At 36.3% G+C, this 14,541-nt stretch overlaps 1 protein-coding gene across 1 annotated transcript; it reads right to left on the reverse strand.

The window, feature by feature from the left end:
• Positions 1–283: 283 nt before the first annotated feature.
• On the reverse strand, positions 284–14,322 carry LOC117115441 (trichohyalin-like). Its single transcript, XM_033259239.1, has 2 exons — positions 14,200–14,322; positions 284–2,876 (listed from the first exon to the last, which is right to left on the reverse strand). Exon 2 carries the CDS (start codon positions 2,863–2,865, stop codon positions 1,630–1,632), a length of 1,236 nt encoding a protein of 411 aa, XP_033115130.1. The 5' UTR covers positions 2,866–2,876; positions 14,200–14,322; the 3' UTR covers positions 284–1,629.
• Positions 14,323–14,541: the final 219 nt, after the last annotated feature.

Below are 14,541 nucleotides of genomic sequence, written 5' to 3' on the forward strand. Positions count from 1 at the left end.
GAATGATGTGATACACGGTGATGTTTGCTCATGATTGAATAGCATATCGTACATTATTAAAGCGGATATCTCATGAAGTGACGTCAGAGTCATGGTCGCCTGCTGTGTAGTTTTAGCAAGCGAGCGCGTTTAAATGCAAATAAGGATACGTACAGGCACGCTGTAACACTCATCGATTTTCAATTCAACGATGAACGCGGACTCAACAATAATAATGACGTCAGCCCCTGAGTAACCCACTTTAAGACTATCTTGTGACGTTTATCGACCACAATGACACGCATCACAATTGCATCTACATTTTAATACGTCATTTTCAGCACATGATTATGTGGGACATGCGTAATAATTCATGGATAGTTTATCCTTTCAATATACACATTCATAAATTTAAAAATCATTAGAGTAATCAATAATTAATTGATAATTAATCGATAATGCGATCGATCGAAAAGTATTTGATCTACTACAGCCGTACCCAGACTCATCATAATTCAGATACTATTCTAACATTAGGCCTATTTACATTAATTGTTTGCGATGGTGGGTTGCGATAACGTTACTTTCTCAGGAAGACATTTTTTCTGCCCATGTCTTAATTGATTAATCTAATACCCGATTCACACGCGACACAATGTTAAAGGGGCGCGTGCTAAGTGTAGACTTCCCATCGTAGATCGACGCAGGCAGTGACGATACGCGCGACGCCACATGAAAGATAAGCTGTCCAGTGACATGCACACGGATCCGTGCTAATTATCTTGAGTGTGCCTGTCTTACATAGGTAGGCATTCACACGGATGCAATTTAGCAGGGGACGCGTGCCAAAATCTTCCTAGCACAGTATGTGTGCAACATTTTTTTCGTCACACGAGGCAATCAGGGCTATTTTTTTAAGCACTGGACGCGTGCTAAATGTTACAAGGACTTCCCGAGATATTCCCACCATGCACCATCGTCTTCACAAATTCGGTACTCATCGTGTGCTAATCTTACACAGATAGGCATTCACATGGACGTCGTATTAACAGGAGAAGCGTGCTAAATTTTCCCTAGCACGGGACATGTGAAAACTTTCTCGTGTGACTCGGGTATTATATTTATTAGTTTACATTTTAGTATTACAAAGGGCATAAAACTATCTTCCGAGTGCTTTATTTTTTTAAGCTTTATGTTTAACAAACATCAGCTTAAATTTAAACCAACAAACATTTGGCGTATTTCTATAATTCCAATCTGGTGTATAAATGCATACTACAGGTTCAAAAATCTAAAAAGGGTGCTTAGCAATAAACTATGAACATAGGATGTGCATTTTTAAGAACCAGATCCCACGTCATCATTTTCTACCCCTTCTTAACACAATGGTTTGTCAAAGCTAAACTGTTCATTTCTTAATCAAACACACATTGTAGAAAAATACTCCTCAATTTTGCCGAGAAAACATAATTTTCTCGATTTTGATCTGCGGCATTTACACCTATCGTGGAGATAATATTATGAATCATTATTTACTTAATAGATTTTTCAAAAATTCCTATTATTCTTTAGAAATCTACCTTAGATGTCACATGAAATGTGGGTGAAACATTATGTGGGTGAACAACAACAATTTCTTCTACTTTTGTTTTAGTTTCCTTCTGCATCGTCGGTTTCCTTAACATCTTTTCGTGGACGCATGAAATAGTTAGCTCGCTTTTCTTCCTCAGAATCCCTTTTACGTGGACGTTGACGCCAATAATTTGCCCGCTTTTCTTCCGACTCATCGGTTTCGTCCGCCCGAGGTTGTCGCCAATAATTTGCTCGTTTATCTTCATAAATGTCACTCTCATCTTTTCGTGGACGCATGAAGTAGTTAGCTCGCTTTTCTTCCTCCGAATCTCTTTTACGTGGACGTTGACGCCAATAATTTGCCCGCTTTTCTTCCGTCTCATCGCTTTCGTCCGCCCGAGGTTGTCGCCAATAATTTGCTCTTTTATCTTCGGAAAAATCACTCTCATCTTTTCGTGGACGCATGAAATAGTTAGCTCGCTTTTCTTCCTCCGAATCTCTTTTACGTGGACGTTGGCGCCAATAATTTGCTCGCTTTTCGTCCGTCTCATCGGTTTCGTCCGCTCGAGGTTGTCGCCAATAATTTGCTCTTTTATCTTCGGAAATGTCATCCTCATCTTTTCGTGGACGCATGAAATAGTTAGCTCGCTTTTCTTCCTCAGAATCCCTTTTACGTGGGTGTTGACGCCAATAATTTGCTCGCTTTTCTTCCGTCTCATCGGTTTCGTCCGCTCGAGGTTGTCGCCAATAATTTGCTCTTTTATCTTCGGAAAGATAATCCTCATCTTTTCGTGGACGCATGAAATAGTTAGCTCGCTTTTCTTCCTCAGAATCCCTTTTACGTGGGTGTTGACGCCAATAATTTGCCCGCTTTTCTTCCGTGTCATCGGTTTCGTCCGCCCGAGGTGGTCGATAGTAATGCCAATTTGCTCGCTTGTCGTCTAGTGCCATTCCAGTTTCATCCTTTCGCGGTCGTTGGAAATAATTTGCCCGTTTCTCATCTGCTTCGTCACTTCTTGGATGAAGGTAATAGTTACCTCTTTTTTCGTTTATATCTTCTGCATCTTTTCGTGGGCGTTGGAAGTAATTTCCCCGTTTGTCGATTGATGTCGCATCATTTGAATCACCGCTTACAACACAACCTGCCGGAGTCCCTACAGTCGTGCCTGTAGGATTAGCTGCAAACTGTTTGTCCTCACATTTAACATCTGGCTTTATATTTTTGAGTCCATTCTCAGCCGTGGCGATAACATTTTCGGCTGAGAAGATTTCATTTGGTGCTATTATGAGAATTAGTGCGAATGCCACGAACATCGTGAGTTAATCTGAAAAATAAAGGAACAAGATTGAAACTGACGAAATTAACATGCGGCTTGGAAACATTTAAAAGAGCGTCACGAAATAATTGTACAATGCTAGTAGGCTTACTTATATGTTTCCTATCCCAGCCTGCAGCATTGGAAAGATCCGTACCGATAAACGATGTGGAAATTAAATAGACCAACTTTAAGCAGTCTAGAAGATGCGCCAGGGCCATGGTTACTGCATAGAGAACATTTTCCCTATGGTTACTGTAAGTGTTAACTTTGAAGTAAAGTAATGCGCCAATGGTAAGGGAAAATTGGATTGGATTTATTCGGTCTAAACACCAAAGATACCGTAGCCCACGAAAGTCTAGAAGAAGACTTATTTCCAGAGGGGTCCTTCTGGTGGTGATTTGGCAGTACACCGAGAGACAATCCCCCATTCTTTTCCAAAAAAAAGTGCATGAAAAAACTCTTTTCCTCTTTTCCAAAAAAAAAAAAAAAGAGCGAGTGTACTGCGATCTTTAACGTGCACATGGGCCATAAATGCACACGGGACCAACGGCTTAAACGTCTCATCCGAAAGACGATGCGCTATTGTAACTTGTATTACAGCCCACCAGCTGAAACACAAGGAGAGGCAGCGATGGGAATTGAACCGTGAACCTAGAGATCCCCACGGTTCATCGCACACACAGTGGCTACCACCAGATTAGCTGACTAGCTGAGCTAAGATGGCAAAATCTTTTTGTCAACAGGCTTTGAGTCGAAACCTGTCAAACGAGTACAGATAAAATGGTATGAAGAATCAAATAAGTTTTATCAACTTCCAATGATCCACAAATTGTTTATAAATAATTTGTATGTATATATTTTAGTACTAAATTCCATAAATTGACCGTCTATTCAGTTTCAATTAAAAACGTATATGGCCTATTACAACAAAATATGCAATCATCCAAAGTACTGACGATGCTAACTGGTTGTTAGCGAAACTGCTCACACCAAAAAATAAAATAAGCAAACTGGCTTTACTTAAAGAAAATTCTTTAAAAGTAACTTTGACAACCGATGAAATTTTATCAATATCTTGTATTATATGTTGTTTATTTAATTACATCCACCAATAACATTTCCTCCTAAGATGGAGTAGGGTCTAGAGCGGAGGGCTAGAGTTACGATCATATTTCGATATGTAGATGGTCCAAGGATTTGGTTGTTGAATAATTGAATTGCATAACCAAGAGTGCGTAGAATCTACACAAATAAATTCAAACTTTATGTGATTAAGGTATTAAAGAAAGCTGCTTTAGTTGAGTGATTTGCTTGTCGTTACTAGATCAAGTTTCGTGCAATTTCGATGAGGACTTGTCACGGGAGACGAGATAACATTATCATGATACATTAGCTGTCTCTACATTGAAGGTAACATTACCCATGATGCATTACTTATCTCTACATCATTATTCTTTCATGTATCAGTCACTGACATCATAACGTGCGTTTAGGTAACGAGGCTACGCGTTGTATCACAACCAATTACATTACAGCGAGCTCAGAATGTTAAAGTTTTCAACAGGTATATTTTATATATTTCAACTTAATTCTAAATTTAATGTGGACTGTCTAAGCATCAGTAGGCCTATCCAAATATACACATCTAGATGTGTATAAGAGACAGCTTTTCTTCCTCAGAATCCCTTTTACGTGGGTGTTGACGCCAATAATTTGCTCGCTTTTCTTCCGTCTCATCGGTTTCGTCCGCCCGAGGTTGTCGCCAATAATTTGCTCTTTTATCTTCGGAAAAATCACTCTCATCTTTTCGTGGACGCATGAAATAGTTAGCTCGCTTTTCTTCCTCAGAATCCCTTTTACGTGGGTGTTGACGCCAATAATTTGCTCGCTTTTCTTCCGTCTCCAGGACGAATGTAAGTAATGAAAACGCATAAAAGATCATTTACAGAGGCTTTAGCTTTCCTTAGAACTGAAAGCGTAAAAAGGCGCTTAGAAGCTTTAGAGATACATTCATTCACATGTTTGTCCCATGACAATGTATGTAAATTGAAGCCAGTTTGCCTGATTATTTTCTCGTACTGCACCAAATTTAATGGAGATAACATAGCGATTTAAAGTAACTTAGGTGATTCGAATTGCGGCAGGTTACCTAGTGTTGCATGTCTAGCTCGATATCAACTAGATTCGATAATGTAATTGTAAAACGTCTTACACAACTGTCTAGAAAGTAGACCGAAATCCGTTAAAGTGGTGATTGATACGAGAATTGGCATATACGTTGGCGATATTTGAGCTTAAGTAAATAATTTGATTATGCTAGATTTTCATGTTCTAGTCTATATGTATAGCCTACTTTCATTACAATAATCGTTTTGTCAGCGCGGAGGAGTATCATATTGTAAACATGAATGCTTCGGTCATCAGGTAATTAATGGCGGAAGATTTGTGTGCTCATTCCGAGAAAGTTTGAGGCCCGTTGATGGGATTGGGAGTAGATTATAGACTTTCGGTTCTGAGAGGTCTATTTCACTGCAATAACACAATTATTTGAATAATCTGTAGCAGGTACTATAAGTCCGGGGACACTGCGTCGGTGCGAGTTGTGACTGACCGAAACGTCATGACGCGTCGCGCGGCAGATCCTTTTCAACCACGTTTCGCTTTTGCTGTAACGACGGACAAGATGCCGCTCATAGCACAGACAAATTTGTCCCTGCGACCGACTGTCAGGCGTATATTTCAATATTGTTGTTTAGCTATTTAGCTTTTCCAAAAAAACGAAATATAGAAGTGAATTACCTCTGACCCAATGCAGTCGGAATGTAGCTAAATTCTACTTGGTGGTCAGACACCGGGAGACAAACCCTTGTTCTCATCCAAAGAAGAGCGGTTGACGATTGACCGACGACTTCGCGTGGTCTGCTTTAGCGCAGATCATGGGGTGCAAAAAAAAAAAAACAAAAAAAAAACCCAATTGATTGCACATTCTATGCCTCTGCTATTTAAGAATGGAATAGATTACCAAGCGAAAATGAAGAGTGTCATAAGCGTCAGTTTATTTAGCAAATATGTTAAAAACTATTTATGAAATTATTAGAGAGAAGCTTCATGCAATTTTGAGGCATCTGTTTTTTATTTTATAACGTTTCCGTGATTTGTATGTTTATTTTGGCTGAATAAATAAATTAATGAATGAGGAATGAATGTCTGAAAATTGTTACAATGAACTGTTGTACTAGATCTTGAGAAAAGAGCGTTCTGCAGCAGTTCTATGTTATTAACTTAACATTTTTACTTACAACTCTTGTAAAATGTGGTAAAGATAATGTATTGATGCCTTGAAACAATTCAAGTGTTATTTTTAAAAATCTGATAAAAGATTATGAAGAATTTGCTAGCGCTTTATTTTGACTATAAATGGTGATGAATTTTACTAAGAGTGTCATTTCTGGCCATTTAGAGGTACTATTTCTTAAAATTTCGCGCACGCCAACCAAGGTGCTGGAGAGGTGTGTGTGGGAATTGCGTCTCGGCCGCCAACGCCGACCTCAGTACGCGTGCGCCCAGCTTACGTAATTGATGGGCCATATTGTACACTGGACCAAAGATTAATCTTGAGTGAATAATGGAGCTGTATAATTACTCTAAAGGGACAGAACTGTCCGAACACAAAGATTTCTGGTTTCAGCAAATTTTTATGGTTTATAGCATTTAATTTATGCTCCATGGTTTAGCCAAATGTGTTATTCTGCTCTCTGACATACCTTAATAGGGAAATCTGGTTTAATTACCAAAAACCCATCAATGTAGTACACATCGTCTCAAGTACAAAATGGAACATACAATAACAAAGTTATCACTCTGAACGCCGTTAAATTATATGAATCGAAATCAATCTAAGTGAATTTCAAATTGCATGACGTTAATCAAAATGTCTATCTAAATCATGTTAATATATTTTGGAGCAAACTTTTGACTAATAACAGTAAAGATCCATAAGTTAGGTTCGAGTTTTGCTTTATTGATTAAACTTTCATTGGCGTTACAGTGATTGAATGGCATTATTTATTTATTTTGTAACTGATACCGTCTGTCAAGTACATCAAACATATATGTTACTTTCTCAATAAATAACATTCAGAGAACCAATCATGGTGCACAATTCAAAATAAAACAATACAATCATATGTGGGTGTCGCCAGCCAGGCCTCCTGACGGGGATTGTTCTTTTCTTGTGTTTCTTTGTCAGAAGCCTAATTATTCACCTTTTCTGAGTTTTCTTTTAAGTCTATATAGCTTGGCCTATTATTATTCAAATAGGCCTGTCTCTTCCGAGATATAATTAGCACTAATAGCCTGTAGCATCAGACACGTTAAATGCTTTTTGATCAAACTGACTTTCGGCGGCTTGGCCTTAAACGCATTCGTGTTAGCAAAATTTCCCAAGTTTGTGAGTGGTGTAAATAAAACTCGATGTATAGGTCTTAGACTCTATACATATTTCACCAAATGTTTATAAACTAGAGTTCCACCTCGCGTAAATTCAAGAAATATAAGAATATATGTATAGAGTTTCAATATAAAAAAAAAACATTTTAATATCTGAACAGTGAGAATGTAACCACTTGTAAATAATGAACAGAGTAGACCTTTGTGAAGACATGAATTACAAATGCAATGCTTTCTGAGTATGTGTACCTTAAATAACAAATAAAAAGGCAATTAACACTAAACAATAGGCCTACATTTTCTAATCTAGAATTAATGTATAAATTAAATCCTCTGCCAGAAACCATCCCGGTATTGTTAAAGGTTGCAGTGGCGGATCTAGGAGGTGAATATGGTGGCTAGCCACCCTCCCTTCGGTGGCCTCGAAAAAAATATGGTCACTCGTCTTGTGTGTATGTTACCACCTCAGCCCTTAACTATATGGTGTGGAATAATGGCTTTGAAGTAGGTAGGCCTAAAATAAATACGGTACATCAAAGACAATGTTTTAATATTTATTTTCTATAGTTCATCACACATATTAATTAGATACCTATGCTGACTGAATATCGCTGGTAAAACATCATAAGAAATTCGTTGGCGCTTCATTTTGACTATAAATGGTGACGTGATGACGATGAATTTTACTATATAAAAGTGTCATTTCCGTTCATCTAGAGCTACTATTTCCTAACATTTTCGCTCACGAAATGTCCCCCTCACCTTTCGAAACAAATCTGCGCCCTTGTCAAAACCAGCCCCCCCCCCGCACCCCGGCTTAGTGCTTCGCAAATCGCATTATCCAAACCCCCCCATTGCTAAATCCTAGATCCGCCACTGGGTTGCAGGGCCGGGATGATTATCGCTCATAGAAGTGAATATCATAAGGGCCTCATCTAACCCACCTAAAACTCCAAAAACTCTACTGTTAATAGTTTGAAAGATTGTTATTACTTCAGTTATACTTTACAGTGGCGGATTCAGTGGAGTGGGGGTGGGGGGAAGCCGGATCCCCTCCCCAGCCCTAAATATTTCAAAATTATAAATAAAAATTGAGAAAAAAGAAAATTATGTTTTTTTTTTAGTGTAAGAGTGAAATTTTCGACCATAACTGTTGCCATAATCATGAATGTTCTTACCTCAGCCCCAACTATGGTTGCGGCTGAAGTGGTATTGACCCCTATCTGTGAAAGTCCTTTTCTGGGCCCCCCTCTATTTCGCCACTGCCTTTTTTTTTACCCGATTTAGTTGTTTCAGGACGAGTGTAGGTACATGGTAAATCATAAAGTAAGTGCGTGGGAGAAGCAACTTAACGACGAAGAATACTTATCAGGATCAATGCTTAATACTGTATCACACATAGAACTTTACATTATGACTATCAGATATCATTATTTTAAACACGTATACTACTAACAAAAGCGGTCTAACTGAGGCAAATGTACCGATGTTAACTAATATTGATATCATCGATATTGAATTTTATTTCCTGGCACATTAGAAACGATTTTTATCGTAAAGATGCATAAAACATTAGACGAGGGAGGAGTTGCATATGGCAGAAATATTGCAGAAAATATTATTGTTTATCACTACATAATCAAACTATTGTAGATAATTGGTTGTCGTGGTTTTAAACGATCATTTTCGTTTACAGCCTCTAAGCTTTGTGTAACTACTACTTCGGATTCTCAACAATTATTAATTCTTCAGAAAAACCGTTGCCGTGTGCTTGCTTGTTTATTTTCCACAACTTATATATTTTTTTGATAAACATCAGATGGAATTAAAATGAAATACGTACCTATATTCAACAGTAGAAGTGTGGAAAATAGATCACTCTTATCTTAACGCCTACGTCTTCCATAAGACTAATACTCAGACAATTTAGGATCAGTTTTTAAGCAACGTTTTATAGGTATGCTTGAAAAAAATCTAAGACGGGTAAATAGCAAAGTTGACCATTTCTCTCAATAAAAAGACACATCAATTAGTGTGTATTTGTATTTAAATACCTATCAGTCTATACTTGTAGAATCCGCGCTATGAAAGAAAAAGAAACTGCCGGTATTCCAATTACTGTACTACGGTATGCTATAAATTTAGTGTAAAAGAAAACATATATGAGAAATCAGAATTGTATTATCTATATATATATAACTGACATCATCCAGCGACAACCTATTCGAGGCACACGAATTATGTTGCTTTATTCAGGTACTCCATTTTGTAGTAAGCTCAATCAGCAGGTATCATTAAGCAAAATCTGAAGTAGGAAAATAATAATTAATTTGTACAGTACAATCGATGGAATTACCTTTGGAGTGAGGCTCGGCAATGGAAGACTTTTGAATCGCATTGGCCCCATACTTACAATCACTTTACATTTACCCTGAAAGACTCAGAAATAGCGGGTTGGTGTCCGGCGGGGGATAGATAGTCCATCAAAGTTAACTTTAAGAGTTACGTAAAGCGACTAGAGGGATCTGTGATTCAATTCAATTTTAATTTCTGTAAAAGCATAAAATACAAAACATGATGCTACCTTCCAAGGGTTGCCAAAAAGTTACCAAGTGGCTTTCCTAACAGCATCATTACAAATTAAAAATCATATCTAGATCCATTAAGCGCTATATAAAGACGGTTTTTATTAGCCTCCCATCCACCAAAGCAACGAAGCTAAGGGTAGGAATTGTTTTTACCTGTGTTCTTCATGTTGTCGTCGTCGTTGTCTTTGTCGTTGTTGGTCATTTGTTTATTACCGCGATGTAATTGGTTTCAAATTTATCAGAATGCACGATGGTAATAAAACGACGGAACCTATTGGTTTTGGAATGTGTGTGAATATGCTAATCGCTCATTTGCATAATTTAATATTTCAAAAATTAAGTAATTTAGGCTCGATAACTAAAGTTTGGTAAGTCCGATTGGTTTCAAACTTGGCAGAATGCAAGATGGTATTAAGAAGACGGAATCTATTGTTCTAGATATGTGTGTGCATAATATGCTCATTGCTCATTTGCGTAATTTACCTGTTCCCTGATTTTATTTTGATTCAGAGACAAAAACAAGGGCCTGAGGATTACCTAAAAGCGAACTTAATCACTATCTAAAAAGGTTTTCAAGTGAACATAAAAGAAACAGACAATTAATTAAATACACAGATATTAAAAGGTGATTACAATTCAACGAAAACAAAAACAAAAACACAGGCCTAGGGGGGAAAAAACAGTTTCATAAAAAAATCACAATTCAAATGTACAAAGATAAAAATTCAATTCTGATGTGATACATAAGTAGATACGTAGGTGTGATACTTGCAACACATGGAGTAACTTCAAAGCAAATTTTGTTTTTAAATCGGCTCAAAAAAGTCATGAGAAGAAACTTGCATGTTGTCCTTTGTTCATTGTTTAAATTTATCTTGTTTGTTTTATCAGCAAATGTGTTTTGATATGATTTTTGGATTTGGTAATATTAAGAGAGTTCTTCCGCTGGGAGCCCTATGAACGAAGTACACGTGTTACGCCAATGAGTGCCAATGCGATGAGGCATATGAACAAAGCACACGTGTTACGCCAATGAGTGCCAATGCGATGAGGCATATTTACATTTACATGGATATAATTAATATAATTGATAGCCCAACGCATAGCAGAAACAGATCTTCAAACGTCGTAAAGATAAGGAGAAGCTGGATAAATTACCGATGCGTATAAATAAGTGCTGGGAAAGAATTAATGTCCATCAAACTCATTATACACTTGTGAGATTCTTTAATTAGTGATGACAGTGGCTACCTTACTGTGTAATCACATAATGTTAGCTTATTCAGTGTCCGTTCTTTATTTATCTTCTCGCGGGGACACGCAAGCGACGACTTGTGCAAACTGCGACATCGATCGGCTTATTTTAATATAAATCCATTGATAATTAGAAATGAGCTGTATATACTTCTCTAACAATACCCTCGTTAAGGGTTGCCCTTTAACATTGGGCCTACATTCGGTAGATAAACACGTGTATGCAATTATGCTATTCTGATAATAGAAATGTGCATAACGTGTAAATTAAGAATAACCATTTATTAGTCTTCGTCTTTCGTTCCAGGACATTTACAATAATGTTGGCGCCTAAGCAGTGATGTTTCCGACGGGATGGGCGGAGTGCTTAGTAGTGTCCTATCATGCCCTCTCCTCGGTTATTTAGCGTAACAAAACAAAACTAACAACTAAATTCTTGCCTTATAGGCCTGCTCTGCGCTTTCTTATGCAGAATACGGCACAGGCGGGGCCCCATCCCCTCCTCATATGTTTTCTTTATTTTTCTTTTAATGTTTCAAGGCTTAAAAAAAAAAAAAAAAATCTTAAATTAAGGTTATTAAATGATCTCATAAACAAACTATTTATTGATGAATTTTCTCAGTCTTACAGTCTTATAAATATGTAATTTATTACATATTTATAAGGGTGAGCACTAAAAAATTTTACAAGTGTGCAATTACTTTATAGATGAATGTACTATACTTACAATGGTGACAAAATTACACAATATCGAGTACAGCTGAAGGCCGAAAGACATTGCTTTTTTTGGCCATTAACAAGTCTCGATGCATATTGAGTAGGCCTAAAGCCATTGCTCTCTTTGGGCCAATTGGAAGCCTCGAAGAATATTGAGTAGGCCAAAAGCCCTGTTCCCTTATGGAGAAACCAAACACAAGCATCGACGCTCCAGGCCTCATCGTTAACCTCGATATAATGCCATATATTCAGTAAATAATCAAACGTTAAACACACACACACGTATCTCGGAAGACGCTTAATGAAAAGAAGTAGACTAATTTACTCTCAATCTCTTTATTTTGCGCCATTATATTATATTTTTTCATATTATCATATTATATTATACTAATTGGCAACATCTTTAAGGAAAATAAAAAGATGAAGAGATGTGCCACGCACAAATATATATAGGGACCTACGTTGTATGATGTATTATTAGCCTTTTCCTAATAATTTTGAACTAAGCTAATGATAGTCTTAAATATTCGAATAGTTATCTCTCTCTTGTCTCATCTCTACTACGCTCCTTATATCGAATTGTGATAGATTTACGGAGAGGTAAAAATACTAACCACTGCTATTTTATTTTTCAATAATACCTAACAATTTTTTCATTATTATTCAAAACAACTGTGAAACCGTCATTAAAAGTCTATAGTTCCACTGATTCTATAAAAATACAAACGACTGGTTGATGGTTTAGCTTATTTTCTACACAAATATCGAACACATGCATTCCAACTTCATTAATTTTCATATTATGCTTCAACACTGTGTAATTTGATTCTGTAGCCCCACTCGTTATACTGAGCTCGGAGAAGTTGTACAATCTTAACAATTAATTATTCAATCAATCATCTTCCGGAATTAATATCCATCTATACAAAATAAACAAATGTAACTTAAACTATAATAGGTCTATATCAGGGACTTACTAAAAGACGAAAATAATGTACCTTAGTAATACATTAGACGTAATAGGCCCTCAATTCGTCACAGCCTATATATTTTAATAGAAATTTTAACTCTGAAACTGCCTTTTAAAAATAAAAAATAGTAGCCACAACTAAGGTAGAATGTTATGCGCAGACCTATTTCAAAAATTGGATAATGTTCATTCCAAAAAAAAAAAAAAAAAAGGAAATACAATTGACGGTGAAATTCCAGTTGAATCTGTGCTTTAAACCAACAACCGGTAAACTCTGTTTCATTTTGTCTGTATTAGGCTAACGAACTTGAAAAATAATTACATCATAAAATCACTTGATTTTTATATTTTACGGTACGGTAAGTTATACCTATTGCTAGGCCTTTATTTCAATTTAAAATTAGAACAAAGGAATATTTTCGCTAATTTATATACCGGTATAATTGTAATAACTCCGTTCCTAGTGTTTTTCGCATAGATAGATCCCTGGCTTAACTGACTCAAAACGTCTGTAAGCCAGCAAAACTTTCACTAATTTTTAAAAATCTGTAACACAATTTTTGTCTTATATTATCTGAAAAAAGAACTAAAATAATTCATAATCTTTGAAATTTGCTTGTGTGTGGAATAACATTTATTTTTATAGGATTGACTAATTTTGCATAGGTGTTTTCTTTTCCTTGCCTGTCTTGATTTTATGCTAAAAATTGTTCAGAGTTATGGATTATATTCAAAATACAATATAAAAGTAATAGTTAATGAAAATTTGTTATTTATAAATTCTAAGGCGTTTTCAGTGATGCACATAAGTGGCAGCTGTGTCGATGGTTTTACCAAAGCATTATGAACCAACAAGAATCAAGAATATTGATGAACATTTTAAATAGTAGGCCTATAGTGCTTCCGGTCGTCTACAACAATACACCTGAGTTTGTTTTTTTTTTCAACTAAACATCGTGTAGATCTACCGGTAAATAAACGAAACTGTACGTGTTTATTTGCAACCCTTTCCCGTGGTTGGTAGGAGATTTTGCCACTTTATCCCATCTCCCTCTATATTTTTTTTACAATAAAATAATAATAATAATAATAATAATAATAATAATAATAATAATAATAATAATAATAATAATAATAATAATAGGCCTACTATTTAGAGTATATTGAAGATTATCTACTTGTTAAAATTAATGAACACATCAACAACTAATTAGGGAAAGGAAACTGTTGACCAAATGCCATGTTTCCCATTATACAATCATCCCATATTAATTAGCAAAATTCAATTTGCCGATATCAATTATTACAAATATTTTCAGTGAGAAAGATACAATAACTATTTTCTACTTACCTTGCCTTTTTCCAGGAAACACCTGAGAAAAAATAGGAAGAGTTATGTATATAAAGGAAACCACGCTAACCAGTGATTGGTCGAGCAGCGCGTATCGATAGCCATTACGTCGTATGGAGTACGCCAAATCTTAGATACGAATTGAACGTGTGTTTAATGTAATATTAATTACGGAATCAATAGCTGCAATAAATGTCGGGATCTGCTGAAGGGAATTGGAGTTCATTTAACATCTACAAAATGATTTGCAACACACAATGGGTTTGTTTCATCGATTGAAATGTGAAATACGACCTCTATGTGGGATCATCAAGCAGTTTATTTATGCAATACGAGTTTTAA

Source organism: Anneissia japonica, unplaced genomic scaffold (assembly GCF_011630105.1).
Source record: "Anneissia japonica isolate Jap-2015-1 unplaced genomic scaffold, ASM1163010v1 scaffold287704_len1198815_cov201, whole genome shotgun sequence".
Classification (NCBI taxonomy): domain Eukaryota; kingdom Metazoa; phylum Echinodermata; class Crinoidea; order Comatulida; family Comatulidae; genus Anneissia; species Anneissia japonica.

Coding starts and splice junctions, on each gene's coding strand:
- LOC117115441 (XM_033259239.1), bottom strand. CDS start 2,865: ATGTTCGTGGCATTCGCACTAATTCTCATAATAGCACCAAATGAAATC.